Source organism: Strongyloides ratti, assembly GCF_001040885.1.
Source record: "Strongyloides ratti genome assembly S_ratti_ED321, chromosome : 2".
Taxonomy (NCBI): Eukaryota; Metazoa; Nematoda; class Chromadorea; order Rhabditida; family Strongyloididae; genus Strongyloides; species Strongyloides ratti.
In genome coordinates this window covers 13,250,381-13,269,782 of record NC_037308.1, presented here as the reverse complement: position 1 = coordinate 13,269,782, position 19,402 = coordinate 13,250,381, and the positions used below count along the sequence as shown (strand labels likewise).

General features: G+C 24.0%; 9 protein-coding genes across 9 annotated transcripts; 5 read left to right on the top strand and 4 right to left on the bottom strand.

Moving 5' to 3' along the window:
• Positions 1-1,442: 1,442 nt before the first annotated feature.
• SRAE_2000422700 (Astacin-like metalloendopeptidase) lies at positions 1,443-2,686 on the top strand (the record flags this gene model as incomplete). The annotated part of the gene is made up of 2 exons (XM_024643071.1): positions 1,443-1,499; positions 1,547-2,686. The coding sequence occupies 2 exons, from the start codon at positions 1,443-1,445 to the stop codon at positions 2,684-2,686; spliced, it is 1,197 nt and encodes a 398-aa protein (XP_024508779.1).
• A 3,365-nt stretch (positions 2,687-6,051) lies between these two features.
• SRAE_2000422600 (7TM GPCR, serpentine receptor class x (Srx) family-containing protein) lies at positions 6,052-7,213 on the bottom strand (the record flags this gene model as incomplete). Its single annotated transcript, XM_024643070.1, has 3 exons — positions 6,052-6,154; positions 6,195-6,919; positions 7,070-7,213. The coding sequence occupies 3 exons, from the start codon at positions 7,211-7,213 to the stop codon at positions 6,052-6,054; spliced, it is 972 nt and encodes a 323-aa protein (XP_024508778.1).
• Positions 7,214-7,647: 434 nt separating this feature from the next.
• SRAE_2000422500 (Protein of unknown function DUF1665 family-containing protein) lies at positions 7,648-8,373 on the bottom strand (the record flags this gene model as incomplete). Its single annotated transcript, XM_024643069.1, has 1 exon — positions 7,648-8,373. One exon carries the CDS (start codon positions 8,371-8,373, stop codon positions 7,648-7,650), a length of 726 nt encoding a protein of 241 aa, XP_024508777.1.
• A 213-nt stretch (positions 8,374-8,586) lies between these two features.
• Positions 8,587-9,552, top strand: SRAE_2000422400 (N-alpha-acetyltransferase 20; the record flags this gene model as incomplete). Its single annotated transcript, XM_024643068.1, has 5 exons — positions 8,587-8,755; positions 8,796-9,095; positions 9,244-9,249; positions 9,287-9,385; positions 9,434-9,552. 5 exons carry the CDS (start codon positions 8,587-8,589, stop codon positions 9,550-9,552), a joined length of 693 nt encoding a protein of 230 aa, XP_024508776.1.
• Positions 9,553-9,878: 326 nt separating this feature from the next.
• SRAE_2000422300 (Hypothetical protein) lies at positions 9,879-10,491 on the top strand (the record flags this gene model as incomplete). Its single annotated transcript, XM_024643067.1, has 2 exons — positions 9,879-10,136; positions 10,180-10,491. The coding sequence occupies 2 exons, from the start codon at positions 9,879-9,881 to the stop codon at positions 10,489-10,491; spliced, it is 570 nt and encodes a 189-aa protein (XP_024508775.1).
• A 520-nt stretch (positions 10,492-11,011) lies between these two features.
• On the top strand, positions 11,012-14,641 carry SRAE_2000422200 (Sterol-sensing domain and Patched family-containing protein; the record flags this gene model as incomplete). Its single annotated transcript, XM_024643066.1, has 4 exons — positions 11,012-11,537; positions 12,067-13,220; positions 13,272-13,898; positions 13,949-14,641. 4 exons carry the CDS (start codon positions 11,012-11,014, stop codon positions 14,639-14,641), a joined length of 3,000 nt encoding a protein of 999 aa, XP_024508774.1.
• A 276-nt stretch (positions 14,642-14,917) lies between these two features.
• On the top strand, positions 14,918-15,915 carry SRAE_2000422100 (Cysteine-rich repeat-containing protein; the record flags this gene model as incomplete). The annotated part of the gene is made up of 4 exons (XM_024643065.1): positions 14,918-15,182; positions 15,268-15,419; positions 15,483-15,758; positions 15,811-15,915. The coding sequence occupies 4 exons, from the start codon at positions 14,918-14,920 to the stop codon at positions 15,913-15,915; spliced, it is 798 nt and encodes a 265-aa protein (XP_024508773.1).
• A 480-nt stretch (positions 15,916-16,395) lies between these two features.
• On the bottom strand, positions 16,396-17,604 carry SRAE_2000422000 (Eukaryotic translation initiation factor 5; the record flags this gene model as incomplete). The annotated part of the gene is made up of 1 exon (XM_024643064.1): positions 16,396-17,604. The coding sequence occupies one exon, from the start codon at positions 17,602-17,604 to the stop codon at positions 16,396-16,398; it is 1,209 nt and encodes a 402-aa protein (XP_024508772.1).
• Positions 17,605-17,653: 49 nt separating this feature from the next.
• On the bottom strand, positions 17,654-18,308 carry SRAE_2000421900 (Hypothetical protein; the record flags this gene model as incomplete). The annotated part of the gene is made up of 5 exons (XM_024643062.1): positions 17,654-17,731; positions 17,785-17,810; positions 17,864-17,968; positions 18,028-18,165; positions 18,215-18,308. 5 exons carry the CDS (start codon positions 18,306-18,308, stop codon positions 17,654-17,656), a joined length of 441 nt encoding a protein of 146 aa, XP_024508771.1.
• Between the last annotated feature and the right edge of the window lie 1,094 nt (positions 18,309-19,402).

Sequence of the window (19,402 nt, the reverse complement as noted above, 5' to 3'; positions counted from 1 at the left end):
AATAATATAAATGATTAAAGACAAAATATTAAATTACATTAAATAATAAGTTTGTGAAATTTACATAAAATTTTCCAAGTAAATTTATCTCAAATATTTTATATCTAAATCATCATGCTAAAGTAAATATCTTTTCATTGTATTTCTTTTTTGGTTTACCTACCGCATGCAGAAAATTCAATAATAATAATTTCAAGAAATAAATATCTACCAAATATAAACTAAGATGTGTCTAAAACTTTTATTAACTTTATTTATTTTATTTGCCAATTTTGTAATTGATGTTTTATTACCTCTTAAGTTTCTTTAAAGACCAATCATCTCAGATGAATAATCATTTTATTGAATTATAATTTTTTATAATTTATAACATAGAATTGTTAAAACTTTTTAATTTACTTATTAATTATATAAACTAAAAGTTAATTTTAAAACAAAAAAAAATTATAACTTTCTAGATTTTTTATAATATTCATACTTTTTTAAAGTTAAAACAAATAGTATACTTTTTAATATAAAAAATTTAAAGTTAATTTATGCTTAAATTTACAAAAAAAATTACTATTCTATAAAAAAAAAATTAAATATTCAACAATATCCAATATACTTTAAGATATCAAAAATCTATTTTTTATATTTAATATATATTAACAGCGTTTAAATATAAATTTAAAAAAAAAAATAGTATGTTATATCAAGAAATTATTCTTAAGATACATTAAAAATTAAATATATATATAGACACATAAGATAAATGAATATGTTTATAATTGAGGCAAAGTGGTTTAATATATTCCTAGTATATTGTTTATTTAAAAAAAATGAATGAATAATTGTTTTCATATATACTTGTCATAAGAAATAATTCACTAGTTTCAATTTCTACTTTAAATTGACTTTCAAGATCATGATTTATACTTAATTTTTATCCACAGTCAATTTAATTACAGCTTCTTTTAATCTTGTTGATTTCAATTAAATTTTTTACTAAAAGTTTGATTTTCATTTGACCTAATTCATTGCTAGTCAAATGATTAATAAGAAAAAGTTTGACCAAATACAACTGCATAAAAATTTTCAAATTTAACAAGAATAAATCTGGTTAAATAAAAAAAATATATATTCAATAATATTCAATTTTAAAAGTTTGATCAAGAAAATTTTTTAATGTTTTTTTTAATTACATCTCTTCACTGATATCTTATTATAATAATAACTTCATTTTACATTCATTGCTACAGATCAAATATATATCTATTGTAAAATAATTTTAAACATTTAAAAAAATAAAAATTTTATTTAATTAGTACTTTTATAATATACTACTGATGTAAACAATTTAAAAAGTAATTAAAAAAATACACTTATTAAATAAATAACTTTCAAAAAACTATAAAATAATACATTTATTAGTGTCAATTAAAAATTTCAACTTAACAATAATGATTTTTTGTTTAATTTTTTTAACAATTATTAAATTGTTGCTTCAAAATGTTGTTGTAAGTTTAAGAAATTTTTGTATTATTACAAATAAATCCTTTTATAGAATTGTCAAGATAATCTAGATATTAATGAAAATATTAGAAGCAAGCGAGCTATTCTTAATGTAGCTAAATGGAAATGGAGAAAATTTCCAATAAAATATCAAGTAACAGAAGGTGTTAACTTACAACATATTTTAAATGCAGTTGAATTGATACAAAATGAAACATGCATAAGATTTAAAAAAGTTTCAAATTTAAAAGGTGAAGGGCTTAAATTTATAAATAGTTTTAACTGCACAACAGAAATTGGAAAACGTTATGGTTCAAAGCCACATAAAATTTTCATGCCAAAATATTGTCAAGAATCTTATGCTGTTGAAAGATTGATTCTCCATGCCTTAGGATCAATATACGAAACACAAAGACCTGATAGAGATAAATATATTTCATTTATTAAACATAATACAAAAACTGAATTAATTCCATATATGGATGAAATTCCAGGTTGCGCTGTCAATACTTACAATATGGCTTATGATTATAAATCAGTATTACATATTTCTCCAAACTTCTATTCAGTACTTCCAGGACCATTTTTCAAATCAAAAAAAGCACTTCATCAAAATCAAATTGGTTATGTATTACATATGAGTTTTAATGATGCTAAAGCTTTAAATTATTACTATTGTAGTAAAAAAATTGATAAAAAACTAGGCTGCAAAAATTATGGATATTCAGATCCAAATAATAAAAAAAAATGTAAATGCTTAAAATTCTTTACTGGTAATAAATGTGAAAAGTTCAAAACAAACGATATTAAGGAATGTAAAGTAAAGAGTGAAATCAACGCCACACACATTAAAAAAACAGTACGTTTACCAGTAGTTAAAGAGTGTTTCTGGCGTATTAAAGCTCCAAAAGATTATTATATTAAGTTGAAAGTATGGGTTACAGGTAAAAAGAAAGAATGGTTGCATTGCTCAACATTACCATATGTTGAAGTTAGATATATTAAAGATAAGTCTGTTTCTGGTGCAATTATGTGTGGTAAAATTAATGGAGTTAATATAAAATCAGAAGATAATTATGTTTATATCCACAGTAATATGCATAAACCTTATTTGAATCTAAAGATACAATATCAAGGAGTAAAAATTTGTAAAAATAAAAAAGGAAAAATAATTCCATGCCCACCTAGTTAAACAATTAGCTGTATTATTAAAACTAAAAAATAAATTAAAATTAAAACAAATTTTATTTTATTTTTTTAAATTTTACTGAACATTTTAACAACTTAATAATTCTACATGTTTCTAATGTTACATAAATCATAATACATTTACAATAATGTTTTAACTTAATTTTTTTACAAAAATGTTTTAAAGTTAATTTTAAATATAAATTTTAGCTATACATCATGTTTACTAAAATTAAAAAAAATTAAACATATTATTTTATGTTTTTGATGCAAATAATATTAGATACATAAAATTAAATACAAATGAAATTTGAAAAACAAAGAATGTTAAAAAAAACTTCCGTCTTTTATTATATCACGTTTCAAAATAGAAATAATAAAAATCAAATTTTTGGATTCATCTATTAATTAATTTTCATATAGAGTTTACGTTCAAACCATTTTTATATCCCCAATATTTACTAAGATATAAAAAATGATGACAATAAATTAAGCGCGCAAAAATTCATGGTAATGTATCTCAAGAACGGTTGAAGTTTAAAAATTATTTTCAACGTAGACTATGTCTTAAAAGTTACAAGAAGCCTAGCGCAACTAGTCTCATGCTTCTACGAGCTCATTTACTTGAGTTATGAGTTTCAGACTTGAAACTTTTTCAAGATATGTTTTGCTTCATATCTTGAGATCAAGAACAGATACGAAGATGAGACCAATTTAAATCAACTTCTCGCAAAAATCTGGTCTAGAATAGTTTGTTTAATTTTCATATTTCTAACTTCATCATGAAAGTCATATTTTTTCAAAAAATATTCCCCATTTTCGCCTCAAACTTTGACTTATCATAACTTCTCAAGTTTTGATTTTTATATAGCTTTGATTATATTTAAAATTCATGATTTTTCAAGGGCTATCAGATGAGCCTAATTTTGTTTTGAAATTCGAAAAAAAGTTGTTTTTTTAGTACCCATGTTGAAGACCAAGTTGGTGATACATGGACCAATTATGAATTTTAGTAAATTTTGAAGTTATTTATATAGAAACACTTTTTTCTAAGCCAACTTTTAAAGAGAAATCGAATGAAACTAGTCTTATGATAATCTGACAAGTTTCAGCTGAGTTGTTGAAAAGTCGGGAACAATGATTATTTAGAAAAAATTTCCGCCTTTTGCTATAACTCGCTTCAAAATAAAGATATAGACAAACGAATTTCTGGAATCAACTACTATTCAATTTTATTTAGGGTCTACGTTCAAACCATTTTTATATTTCCAACAGTTGCTAAGATATAAAAAATGATGACAATAAATTAAGCGCGCAAAAATACCAGGTAATGTATCTCAAGAACGGTTGAAATTTAGAAAATATTTTCAACGTAGACTATAGCTCAAATGTTTCAAGAAAACCAGCGCATCTACTCTCATGCTTCTAGGTGCTCATATACTTGAGTTATGAGTTTCGTACTTGAAACTTTTTCAAGATACATTTTTCACTATATCTCGAGTTCAAGAAGTGATACGAGGACGAGACTAGGTTTAATCGACTTCTAGCAAAAATCTGATCTAGAATAGTTATTTTAATTTTATTATTTTCAATTTTATCACGAAAGTCGGGTTTTTTCAAAAAATATTCCCCGCTTTCGCCTCCAACTTTGATTCGCCACAACTTCTCAAATTTTGCTTCTGATATATCTTTGATTATATTTAAAATTTATCATTTTTCAAGGACTATCATATGAGTCTAATACCATTTTCAAATTCCAAAAAAAAGTTTTTTTTTAGTACTCATGCTGAAGGTCAAATTCGAGATACATGCACCAATTATGAAATTTAGTAAATTTTGAAGTTATTTATATAGGAACAGTTTTTTCTAGACCAAATTTTCATGGGAAACCTAATGAAACTAGTTATATGATAATCTGACAAGTTTCAGCTGAATTGTTGAAAAGTCGGGAACAATGAATATTTAGAAAAAATTTCCGCCTTTTGCTATAACTCGCTTCAAAATTAAGATATAAGCAAACAAATTTTTGAAATCAACTACTATTCAATTTTCATTGAGGGTCTACGTTCAAACCTATTTTATACCTTCAACAGTTACTAAGATATAAAAAATGATGACAATAAATTGAGCGCGCAAAAATACCAAACAATATATCTCAAGAACGGTTGAATATTAGAAAATATTTTCAACGTAGGCTATAGCTCAAAAGTTTAAAAAAGTCCAGCGCATCTAGTTTCATGCTTCTAGGAGCTCATTTACTTGAGTTATGAGTTTCGTACTTGAAACTTTTTAAGATATGTTTTGCTTCATATCTTGAATTCAAGAAGAGATAAGAAGATGAGACCAGTTTTAATCGACTTCTCACAAAAATCTGATTTAGAATAGTCATTTTAATTTTATTATTTTCAATTTCATCACGAAAGTCAGATTTTTTAAAAAAATATTTCCCTCTTTCGCCTTCAACTTTGACTCGTCACAACTTTTCAAGATTTGCTTCTGATATAGCCTTGATTATATTTAAAATTTACCATTTTTCAAGGGCTATCAAATGAGTATAGTTTCATTTTAAAATTCCAAAAAAATGTTTTTTTTTAGTAATCATGCTGAAGGTTAAGATTGCGTTATTTGGAACAATTCTCAATCTCAAAAAGTATTGAAGTTATTTGAATAGGAACTTTTTTTCTAGACCAACTTTTATGGAAAATCCAATGAAACTAGTCCTAAGGTATTCTGATAAGTTTCAAATGAGTTATTGAAACGTTATAAATAATAAATATTTTAAAACAACTTCCGTCTTTTGCTAGATTCTGCTACAAAATAAATAATTTAACAAGTGAAGTTTTGAAATCAAATGCTAATTTATTTTCATAAGTGAGTCTTCGTCTAAAATATTTTTATTAATTTAATCATTTTTGAGAAATGAAAAACGATAGCAATGTTTGAGCGGACAGAATTATCATATACTTTATCTCAAGAGCGGTTAAAGTTTTTAATACTTTTTCAATGCAAACTATTGCTTAAAAGTTAATAAAAGCTTAATACATTAAATTTCATGTTATTTAAAGTTTATACTCTTGATTTATGGCATACGTACGTAAAAGTTATGTCTTCGCAATAAGATTCTTCACTCTCACCACTAGTTTCAATTAGTTAAAACTTTTTAAATGTTATTTTTTTATGTTTATAATTATATTTATATTACACGGTATTTCAAGAACTATCTGGTTAAAAAACATTTATTTTTAAATTATGAAAAATATTTTTTTTATATATTATAATAAAGAAATTTTTTTATAAAAAATACAACTTAAATAAATATTTATATCATATATTTTTATATTTTTTTACTATAATTAAAAAAAACAATAATTACTGCACTGAAATATGTGGTTTTACTTTATTTGCCTTTGGAACATTATTTTTATTAGTTTTACTTTTAAAAAAACACATTGATAAAACTTTGAAAACGTCCCTAAAATATAAATAATTAATATTGCATGGGATAAACTAACTTTACAAAAATTAATGTAAATAAAGTATTAACCCCTGTAATACTATTAAATAAAATTTGTACACACATTGTTCCAGTTATCGTTGAAATAAAGAAAGGAAAAATACCAATCCAACAAAGTTCTACAAAAGCAATTGTAGCAAAACATAGTTGAGTATGTATAAGAAGTTTAAAATCTTCAAGTGATAAACTTTTTTTTCTTATTTTTTTACTTCGACAACGCATTTGTATAATTTTCAATATAATTAATATATATAATATAAAACAAATGACTAAAAATGCTAATATTGTATTACCTTTTATTCTAGCAACAATTAAAACAACTCTAATACTTTGTCTAAAAGTCCAACCATAAGCTTGACCATTATATACTAATCTGTTATTTGGAATAACAAAAAAGACAAATATTGGAAAACCAAATAAATAACATATAATTATACCAATTGAAAATATTTTTTTTCTTGAAATATTTGGAAAAAAAAAATTGTTATACATAGCATCAAAACGATTTATACTTAAAAGAAGAATAAATGAAACATAACCAACATATGAAAATTCCATTAACGATCCAACAAGTAAATTGAAAAGAAAAATTTCTTCCAAATCGAACATTGTTATAAATGATGTAGCAAAATGGCAAAGTTGTAAAATTATTACCAGATGACTTTGATGTCTCATTATTTCAAATGACATTGTTTTTGTGAAATGTTTTATCTTATAGAAACTCTGTAAAAAAATTTTATTGTAACTTGTTTTAAAATTAATATATTAAAAATATTTAATTTGTCTAATTTTTCAACTAAATAAACTGATTTTTTACTTTTTTATCAAAATATTCAAAAAATAAATTAATGAGATAATTTTATAAAAACTTACATAACAAGCTAATGTTTCAATTATTAAGTTAAAAAATGAAATTACACAGCAAATAATTCCAACTTGAAAATGATTTGGTGATTTATCTTCAGAAGAAATATGAAGATTTTGATTAATAAATGTTATGTTATTAGTTGAATCCATTATTTTAAATAAACTTTTTCAATAAAATATTTAACAAAAATATGTTTTTTCATTTTTGTCGCTTAGCATTTTTAAATATAATTAAATGTAATTAATATATATATATATTTTTTTTTATTTTAATAAAAATATAAAAAATATAATTTCATAAAATTAAAAACAAACAGTTTAATTATAAAATTTTATAACAAAGAAAGTTAACAATCCAGGATAAACTATAAAGTTAGAAATAATAAAAATACCTGTTATCAATTCCATTAAATTATATAATAAAGAAGGATAATTTGTCTATCATTTCCTATAAAAAAATATCATCATGATAAATAATTATCATAATTTCTCATAACAACATTTTTTAAAATCATTCTTTAATTTAACTAATCCAATAAAAATTTAACAAAAAAAAAAACAAAACAAATTTTTTAAAATAACAATTATACTTCTTCCTTCTTAGTATTGTTTTTAATTGTAAATCTATTAGCTGTTCTAGGCAAAGAATCCAATTGTGCTTTGTATTTCTTATCAATATCCATAATTTTAACTTCTTTCTTAACAGTTTCATCTTCACGGACACGTTTTTTATACTCTAAAACTTGGTTAAATAATGTTGCAACACCAAAAGAAGCTATTTTTGCTAAACCTTTTTCTTTTGTTCTATCTTTAGCATAATCTGGTTTGACCATTCCCATTTTTAAATGAGCCATCTTTTCTTTCTTTTTTTCAACCAATTGACGATTTGTTAATCTTCTTGCAGCTTTTTCTCTTTTTTTAATTGTTTTGACACTATCAAAATGAACAACTTTTAGCTTTTCTTTTTTCATATTAGCATTTGGAACAACACCTTCTTCATCTGATGATGTATCTTCTTCCGATTCATCATCGTCATATTGAGCGCTATCCTCTGATTCATCATCGTTAACAATAGACTTCTTCTTCTTTTTCACTACTCCCTCATCTTCTGAAGATAAACCTTCTAATTCATCAGAACCAATCTCTGCAAATTCTTCATCATTAACATTGACATCTTCAATATCTGAATCATAATTATCATCCATTACCTCATTATCAGAGGATAAATTATTATCTCCACCAGAAAGACCACCATCACACTCATCTTCTTCTTCAATTTCAATTTCTGGAGCTTTCCTTTTTAATGACATATTTTTAGATTAATAAAATATACAATATAAAACAACCAATAATAAAAAAATAATAATATAATTAATAGTAAATTGTCTTTCAAAACATTAAAAACGCTATTCCAAAAATAAAACAAACATTCAATTTGAGATATTTAAATTTTCTTAAAGAAAAATATTTTTATTATTTTTTTTCAAAATCAAATTTAATAATAAAAAATATTAAAAAAAAGAATGTGTACAATAAGATCATTTATGATTGATGATTTATTACATTTTAATAATGTTAATATAGATATTATGACTGAAACATATACATGTGGTTATTATTTAAATTATATCATTCAATGGCCAGAGTATTGTGTTACTGCTCAAGATTATGACGATACAATTATGGGATATGGTAAGTTTATTAAAAAAAACTATTTAATATATATTTTTAGTATTTGGTAAATCTGAGACAAATGGATTACCTTGGCATGGGCATATTACAGCATTAACCGTTGCTGAAGACTATAGACGTCTTGGATTAGGATCACAAATGATAGCAGGATTGGAAAAGACATCTGATATACAAGATTGTTATTTTGTTGATCTTTATGTTCGTGTATCAAATGTAGCTGCTGTTAATATGTATAAAAAATTAGGATATTCTATATATAATAAGATTAAAAATTATTATTCTGGTGAAAGAGATGAGGATGCTTATGATATGAGGAAATGTCTTTCTGCTGATCCTAATGGTATTTATTTAAGTAAAAATAATCACTAACATAATATATTTTTTGGATACAATATTTTTTTTAAAATTAAATGTTTATTTTATTGGTTTTTCCTATTGATACATATATAGATTTCTCTTACTATTGTTTATAAATTATCTTTATTTAGAGTATGGTAGATTGTTTTGAATGCAAAATTAGTGGAACTATAGCAGGTGCTTTTGCTGGTGTTTGGGCTTTATATGCTACAAAGGCTCCTTATTATATTAAAAATCCACGCCACAAAATTATACTATATGCTTTAGCAAGTGGTAAATTTTACATTAATCAATTAAATGTACAATGTCTCTTTTTTTTAGGATGTTTTTACATTTCATTTGCCAGGTGGAATTTATATCCACCTTTTACATCATTACGTGAAGAAGCAGCTTTAAAAGAACAGGCTAGGCAAGAATTAATAAAATTTTCTTCACGTTAATTTTAATGCTTAGTTTTAAAAAAAAATTTGGTTAATGAAATTAGTATTTTATTACATTTGTTAAATCATTTGTAATATAGAAGTAAAAGTTTTAAAAAAATTATATCGGGATTTTAAGAAAAATCATTATATCAACCAAATACAAATTTGATGTAGCGACAATTGCTGTACCAGAATCAATTTATAATTTAGTGATATCAAGGTATTTATAAATATTTAAAAAAACAACACTTTTTAAATGATAAAAAATATTTATATAAAGTATTTATATATTATTAAATATAAAATATAAAGAGTTAATAATTGTTTTATCATTTATTTAAAAAATGAAAAATTTATTTTATTTTTTGTTATCAATTATAATTTTTGAAAAATCTACATCTATTGAAGATTTTAAAGAATGTTATACAAAATCTGTTGAAAAAATAGAATATGTTTTTGGTAATTTTTTAACAACAGAACAAGGATTAAAATTTTATACTGACAATATGAATATGTATTTAATGAATAAATCTTTATTTGAAATGTCTTTTTATCATCTTAGAAATCGGAGTAAATTTCTAAATCCTGGACAAATCAATGTAGTTAGTTTTTTCTACAATTTATTCAAATTCTTTTTTTTTATAGTTTAATAATGTTGTTCATAATCTTTCAACAATATTGGGTTCCTACTTTAGTACATTAAAATTTTTAACAAAACTTTCATATTCTTTTGTTGATATCTATTCATCTGATAGGAAGATAATTGATAATGAAGTAAGTAATAATTTTAAAAAAGGTTTACCATTAAATACAATAAAAAGAGAGGCATGTTATTCAATTTACAAACTAATAACAGAGGAAAAAAAGAGTCGTATTGTGAATCAAATTAAAATTTTGACACCGTCTGATAAATTTAATGATTGTCTTAATGAAATGAGAAGATTAATTAAATTATAAATTTCTTTCTATATATATACAATATTTAGTTAGTTGTCATCACTTCACATAAAAGATGATTCATTGATATATAAATATCTAACGGCTTTTTTATAATAAAAGTATTATTTTATAATAAAAAAAAACTTGTATCTAAGTTATTCTTGACTATTTTAAGAATACCTGTTACAGAGATATTATTACTACATAATAGTTATCTTTTCTAATAAAATAAAAATATCATTATTTTAAAATTTATCCTCTAAAAGACTAATTTTATATAATATTAAAATTAATGACAATAAAATATGACTAATATAATTTAGGTCATAACTGTGGCGCAGCAAATATTATAATGTTATAAGATATTATATATGAATAAAATAATTATATTAAGATGAAACACTATTTCTTCTTCATATTCATCTTCTAATAAAATTCATGGTACCTTATTTCAGAAGTCTAATTAAAATTATATTTTATTAAAAATAGCATATTAACTAATTAAATAATTATATTAATTATTTTCACAAAATACTAAATGTCTTTTGATACATTAATTCATAAAATTTTTTTTCGTTGGGGTTTAATAGTTCATAATTATAAATTTTTTTTCCTAATATTTCCTTTATTATTAACAACATTTCTATCATATGGTTTTGTTTGGTTAAAAGAACAAACAACAATAGATCCACAATATGTATTTTCACCAGATGATGCATCATGGAGAAAAGAATTAGGTGCTTTAAAAGAACATTGGCCATTAGATGAGACAAGATTTTATCCTGGTAAAAATTATGATCTTAATGGTTATATTGATGTTATTGTTGCTGTTAAAAAGGATTCAAATGATAGAAGACCAAATGTTTTAATAAAAAAATATATTACAGAAGTTCAAAATATTAATAATTTTATTATATATAATTTAACTGTTCCAATAGAACATAAAGGAAAAATTTATCAAGCTACATATACTGATCTTTGTATGACATATGATTGGAAATGTTTTCTTAATGATCATGTTGATGTTTTATTACCAAAAGAACAACATTTAGGTACATTTAAAGGTATGTATAATATTAAAATATTTTTATTTATTACATGTAATTAATAGTAGAAATATTTTTTATAACTTTTTATTTTACTTTTACTAGGGATATCCCTTATTACATTAGATAAAATATTTATACATACATTTACAGTGTAAATTTTTATTAAATATTATAATATTTAAATTATTTTTAAAAAAAATATTAAAAAATATAATTTAATTTTAATAGAGATAATTTTTTTAATATATTATATATATAAAAATATAACTTTATTTTACATTACAAACTAACATATACATACATAATTTCTTATTCAACCCGGCTAATATAGTGGAGAGTAAAAACGGAGTGTTATATAAAAAAGATTGCCATCCAATACAATGTTCATTCCAAATGAACACATACAAAAATTGGAACAATACAGAGAAGATTAGCATGGCCCCTGCGCAAGGATGACACGCAAAATCGTGAAGCGTTCCAAAATTTTTTTTGTTTTTTTATATCAAATAATATTATTTTTATATGTATATAATTTTTTTTATAGGTGAAATAAGAAAATTTGCTGAAGAAATTTTTAATACAGAAATAAAATTAACTTATCCAATTGGATGGAGAGGAACTGAACCAATATATTTTGGAGCACTTATAGGTGGTCCACATCTAACTGATGATGAAGGACATTTTAATTATGCTAAAGCTATCAGATTAACATATAATGTTCGTGAAGAAAATGTTGGAAATGTTTCATATATATGGAGAAAGAAAGTTGCTAATTATTTAGCTAAAAAAAATATGAATAAAAATGAATTGCTTGAATATGGTTTATATCATAATGAATCATTACCGGAAGGTCTTCAACAGGTTGCTGATACATTAACACCACAATTTGTTTTGATGTCAACAATGTTATTTGTTGTTTGTATGTTATGTTCAATTGTTATTTATAATCATAGAAGTGTTTTTGGAATTGATTGGGTTAGATCTAAACCATTAGTTGGTTTTGCTGGTATTATATGTCCACTTATTGCTACAGCATCAGCCTGGGGTTTAGCATTATGGTGTGGAGAATTTTATAATGCCATTGTTAATATTTCACCATTCATTGTAATTTGTATTGGTATTGATGATCTTTTTATCATGATGACTGCCTGGCATAGAACGAATCCTGATTTGTCGACTGCAAGAAGAATGGGTGAAACATTATCTGAAGCTGCTGTTGCAATAACTATTACCTCAGCAACTGATATGTTAACTTTTGGTATTGGTATTTCTACATCACTTCCTGGTGTTAGATTATTTTGCCTTTATACATTTTGGGGTGTAGCATTTACATATATTTATCAAATTACTTTTTTTACTGCTTTAATGGCATATGCTGGTGATTTAGAAACTCAAGGAATCCATTCAATGATATTAAAAAAAGCAATTTCATTTAATAAAGCAGATACTTTTGGAAAAAGATTTTTCCTTGCTGGTAGTATAAGTAGAAAAGAAAGTCATCAACAAAAAGGGCGAATATCAAATCAAAGATTAGATCGGGTTTCTGTATGTGAATCACAAAAATCATTACCACCACCAATAAAAGAATCAAAAATTGTTATTTTTAAAAAATCAATATCAAAATATTTTTCAAAATTTGAAACAGCATACGATACAACAGATGAATTTATAAATTCTCATCCAGAAACAGATACATTTGTAAGTAAATTCTTCCGCCAAATATATGGTCCAATTTTGATACATCCTAAGAGTAAAAAATATGTCCTTGGAATGTATTTAGTATATATTTTAACGGCACTTTTTGGTTGTACACAAATAAAAGAAGGATTAAATCCAAAAAATTTAATTCTTGGAGATTTTTATCTGTCTAAATTTTATGAATTAATTGAGGAAACATTTTGGGAAGAAGGATTACAAGTTCAAGTTGTATTAAATAATCCACCAAATTTTTTTAATAAAACTGAAAGAGAAGAATTCGATGAGATGTTAAATTCTTTTGAAGATACTCCATATACAATGAGACATAATGCAACAATGTTATTTTTACCCTCATTTGAAACTAAAATGAATGAAGATTATGAATTTTTAAATATTCCATATCCTAATTCTACTGAAGAATGGTATACTAGATGTCGTGAATGGGTTATATCAAGTGGCGGAAGAAAATTATGGGAAAAAGATATGCATTGGAAGTCTAATAATGAATCATCTGAAGATTATCTTAAATTATCAGCAATAAGATTTCAAATTGGTTTAAAAAATTATAAAACTCCTACAGAACATACTTTTAGTTGTAAGTTGATGAGAGAAATTGCCTCTAGATATCCTAATTTTAATATTACAACTTTCCATGAATATTATCCTTTTGCTGATCAGGTATAATTTTTTTTTCTTATTACTTTTTAATTAAATTATTTTTTTTTTAGTATCTTGAATTAAAACCAGCTCTTATTAGAAATTGTTTATTTGCTGTAGCATGTATGTTAATTGTATCATTAATTATGATACCAAATTATGGTGCTGCTTATATTCTTGTTTATGCTATTATATCTATTGATATTGGTGTTCTTGGATATATGGCTTTATGGAATATTAATTTAGAATCTGTCTCAATGATAACAGTAATTATGTCAATAGGATTTTCTGTTGATTTATCAGCACATATAGTTTATGCTTATGTATGTTCTGAGGGTAATAGTAATAGAAAAGCAATAACAGCTCTTGAAACATTAGGATGGCCAGTATTTTTAGGAGCATTTACAACAATATTAGGTATTATGACATTGGCATTTGTTGATGCACATATAGTTAAAATATTTTTTAAAGTAACTTTTCTTGTAATAATATTTTCAATGTTTCATGGACTTATATTTTTACCAACAACTTTAATTGTTTTTTTACCATCTCAAGGACAAGATAATGCTTCAAGTAAAAATAGTATACAACAATGTGATAAAATTCATGATCTAGTTTATCAAATTAATAATGTTGATAAAAATAAAAATATAAAAAATAATGGAGAATTTGATTCAGAATCAATTGATTCATACAAGTTAACAGAAATAAATATTAATGCTCGATTATCATCATCTATAAAAGATTTATCAAATACTAACTAGAATTAATAATATAATTATTAAAAACTAGATAATTTCTTAATGCCTAATATATTATCAAGACAATACTTTAATAATTATTTTTCTTCTACTATTTTATATCATATTTAATAACATTTTTGTAATATTATTTCTTTCTAACTTTTACTTTATCAAAAAGAAAAACGTGTCAATGTTTACCTATTGTCTTTAAAAAGTTATTAATATAAATTATATTTATTTATCCTATATATATATATTTTTATAATAAAATATTTTTATTATTTATTTTTATTTGTTATGAAATTTTTATTTATTTTATTAGGTGAATTAATTATTTTTATTTATTCATGGGGTTATTTTGGTCCTCAACCACCACCACCACCACCACAAAAAAACTTTATACCATATATACCAAATAATAATTTAGCATTAGGATATCCTACAGCATATGGATTAGGAAATGGTTTTATAAACAAAAATAATCGAGGTGATAGTATTACAAGTGACACACTAACATCAAATTCATTTCCTATTAGATGTTCTAATGGTGGTGCACATATAGGTAAGCCATCAATTCATTCATCTATTTTATTTTTATTATTATTACTATTATAACTTGTTTATATAAAAGTAAATTTTTGTTATAGGTAATTGCCGTCTTGATGTTGATGCTATTTGTAAAGCATTAGGTGGTGTTTGTATTAACTCAGCATGTTGTACTGTCCCTTTCACTGAAACTAACAATAAAGAATATTCTGGCTCAATGATTAAAAAACCACTTTCAATGGTTGATATAGAGGTAAGAAAAGTTTTAAAATACACCAAAAGATTTTATCTAAGCTTATCAAAAATATATATTTAGATAATAAATGAGAAACCAAAGATTAAGAATAAGAAAAAATCTATTGAGGATGATGATTATGAGGAAGAAGAGGATGATGATAATGAAAATGAAAGTATTGAAGAGAAACTTGATCAAATAAAAACTATTGATTTTGAGATGAAACAAAAATTAATGGAACTTAAAGAATTATATAAATTAATTGATGAAAATAAGGAAAAATTAATGTCACCACCATCAACGATAACACCAAAGTTTAACTTAATTCAAATTGATACATCAATGATATCAAAAACTGTATGTTATTATTATTCTTTAAAATTTTTATATTTTCCCATCATACTTTTAGATTTGTAAAAGTGGTATGAAACCAATAGGTCCATGTGTTGATAATTCAACTTGCCCTATCAATTATACATGTGAAGAAAATGCAATATGTTGTTTTCAAATATAGCTTTTATAAATGTCATTTTTCATCTAACATAAATATATTTTTTTTCTATTTTTTTTTTTCAATAACACAATCACATGTCATGTCAAATTAACAATATAATAATAATATGACAAAGACACATGATTATATATATTTTTTTATTCTTTTATAATAATCTTTGATAAGAAGAAAACATAATGCTTTCTAATTAGAGTGATTCTTTTTGGAAAGTTTATAAATATAATTACTTCCCGATTTTCTAGAAAAAAAAAAACTATAAACAAAGTTTCTTCCGGTAAAAATTTACTTCCTTATCGATTTGATAAATTCTAATGTAGAAACAATATAAAAAAATTAATGCGGAAGATAAAAAAATATCAATTAATATTTATTTAAAAAACTTTTGAATAAATGTATCACAAAAAAATGCTGCCTATGCAAGCATAGAAAAATAAACTGGAATTAATAGAAAAAATTAAGATACTAAGAAAAAAGTCACTTCTAAATATCATCAATGTCCAATTCTTCACCATCATCATTCTTAACTGTTATTGGTTCTTGAATAACTTTAGTATGTCCATTTGTCTTAACTTCTACAGGAACAGAACCATGTTGACGAGCACGATCATCAAATTCTACCTCATCATCAGATTCCTCTTCACTACTTTCTTCCTCAGCTTCTTTTAACCAATTGATAACTGGTTCACATTTAGAAATAATTTCCTTAGAAAATTCTTTCTTAACATATTTGCTACTTGGTTTAGCAGCCCAAGCAAGAATTGCTTCTTCCTCACAAACATCATTATCATAAAGACATTTCAATATGTGAGCAGCTTTTGGAAGAAGAGCATCTTTATATTTATGAATAACTTGTTCAATACCACCTAAGAGATAACGTTGAGCTTTCTTATCATTTCTTGTAAATCCAAGAAGTAAAATACGGTATTGAGAAATTTGTTTTAAAATATCTTGATCAAATATAACATCACACAAAAGGAGAGGAGCTTTGACTTTCAATTCTAAACGTTCAGCTTCATTAACAAGAATTCTTCCATCACAAAGTGTTCCGTCTTCCTTAGCTTTTAAAATAAAGTGATAAAGCATATCAAGTCGATCTTCAAGTGGCTTGTCCAAATCTTTATCAAGAACTAATTTACCAATTGCAGCAGTAACAGTTACCTGTTCCTCCTCAACTGGACACCAATCATCGTCATCCACAATCACCTCTTGTGGTTGATCATCAAAATCAAATGAATCAGTATTCTTCTCCTCAGTTGGTGAGGTATTCTCTTTCTTGCTACTATCTCTGTCCTCATCATTATTCTGTGGAGGTGGATTCTTAACGATAAAACTTGAAAGTTTATGTTTTGGATCAATGATATAAGAATGACCACAAGCTTTGCACTTTGCATAAATTGTATTCTTTCTTATTGAGTATGTTGTCTCAGGATTATCACAACTAGCACAAAGAACAAATTTTCTGATAAAACCATCAAGAAGATTTTGTAATTTTGTTGCATCATGATCACCATTGACAATATAACGATCATTCTTAGTATCAAAATTGGTTTGAGCTCCTAGTTCACAGCCAAAGTATTTTGTTGGATACATTGGTGGTCTCTCTAGAGCCTTAGCAATTTCAACCATATTAGCTATGACTGTCTTGATTCCATTACCTTTACCTTCAACTTTAGCTTGAAGCTTCGGCATTTTGTAACGGTAGTATGGATCAACCACATTACGATTAACATTTACATTGTTAGCCATCTTGGTATATCTTTGAATCCTTTTCTATCACAAAAAAAGAGAAATTTTGGGGATTGGGGAGGGTCTTACACTAAAAATAGAATTATATGTTACACGCGTCATTTTTTAAAAAAAACGACTTACCGATATTAGTGAATTTTGAGATAAATCTCTGTTGGGAAATGAGACGTTGAAGGCCAAACAGTATTAGAGAAGTTTTGACAAAGCATGCGTTGTCCTGCTATAAAAGTATTGCAGTTAGCTTGAAAATTGTGAAGTCCACCCTTGCTAGTGATCTTCAGTTTTGCTCGTTTTTTTGACAACCTCACTATAAATATTATTTTTTATATGTTAATTTTTCTTTATTATAAATTATTCATTTCTTACCTTGGTGTTGGCTGTCTGTCATAAAACACTTAAACGATGAAAATCTGTTAAAGTCAAAGGACATGCAAAATATGCCTTTTAAAATACTAGACCAACTGATTGTGTGAGAATTAAACTCTGAAATAAAATTTATATCACCTAGGAATAAAAAAAAATTTAATAAATGTTAATAACTTTAAATTTATACATCGTGGTAATGCATATTTTAATAGACGCACATTCCCAAAAGTCGCTGTAAGATCAAGGACACGAAACCATGAGTACGGTAGAAATGTATACATTTGAAAAAAAAGAAAAAAAACTTTAGTGTAACATTTTAAAATAACGAGAGAAATGAAAGATTGATAGACGTATATATAATAATATCATATCTACATGATGCATCCCTTTCAACAAAGTATTTATATAAATTATATTTTAAGTTATGTTTGTTCTAGACATAAATATGATATATATTTATTCCATCAATTAAACATATAATATAAATTTAAATATAAAAAAATATCTTGATTGTTTAATCTAATTTCCAAACACCAAAGAATGATCTGTATAAATATGTCAGTGAATATATGATATGATTCTTTTATGTTGATGGAATTTTGATAAGAAAATAATATGATTGTTGAGAAGAAAAAAAAAAGGATAAAATTTATTAGAAAAGAAGAGGAATCAAGTAAATGATAATGATAAAGAAGAATAGATAAGTTAAAATATAATTTTAAAAGAATGTACGAGAAAACTGTAAATATTTTAAAAGCATTCTATAAAATAAAAAAAAAACACGATGAACATGTTACAAAGAGGATAAGAAGGATGAATACTTAAGAAAACAATAAAAATGTATATAAGTTATTTATCGTTGTAATCATTATAAAACTGGTACTTATAAAAATATATATATTTTTTGTTAAATTAAAACATATATAATATTAATGGAACAATATTATTAAGTGTATATTTATCATTAGTATTGTAATAATGATATGAGTCTTAGTTTTATATAAAAATATATATATAAAATATTTCACTGATATACTGATTAGCTGACATTTTCCCTATTGAATATAGAAATAATTTTAAAATATATATATGTATCATGTGAAAGAAAATACTTTTCTCTGTACAAATATACAAAATATATTATATTTATAATATATATTACCTTTAATAAATATATATTTAAAATATTTTTCTAACGGTTTTAAAATATAGTTGGTTGTAATGAAAAATCTAGTCACAAGGTATAGAGGTAATAATTAAGAAATATTGTGAAATAAATAGATTATATATATATATAAGATATAATCTTAATATGATAAGAGAAACAATATTTGGGGCGTTATTCTGAAAAATGTATATTTCTAAATATATATAT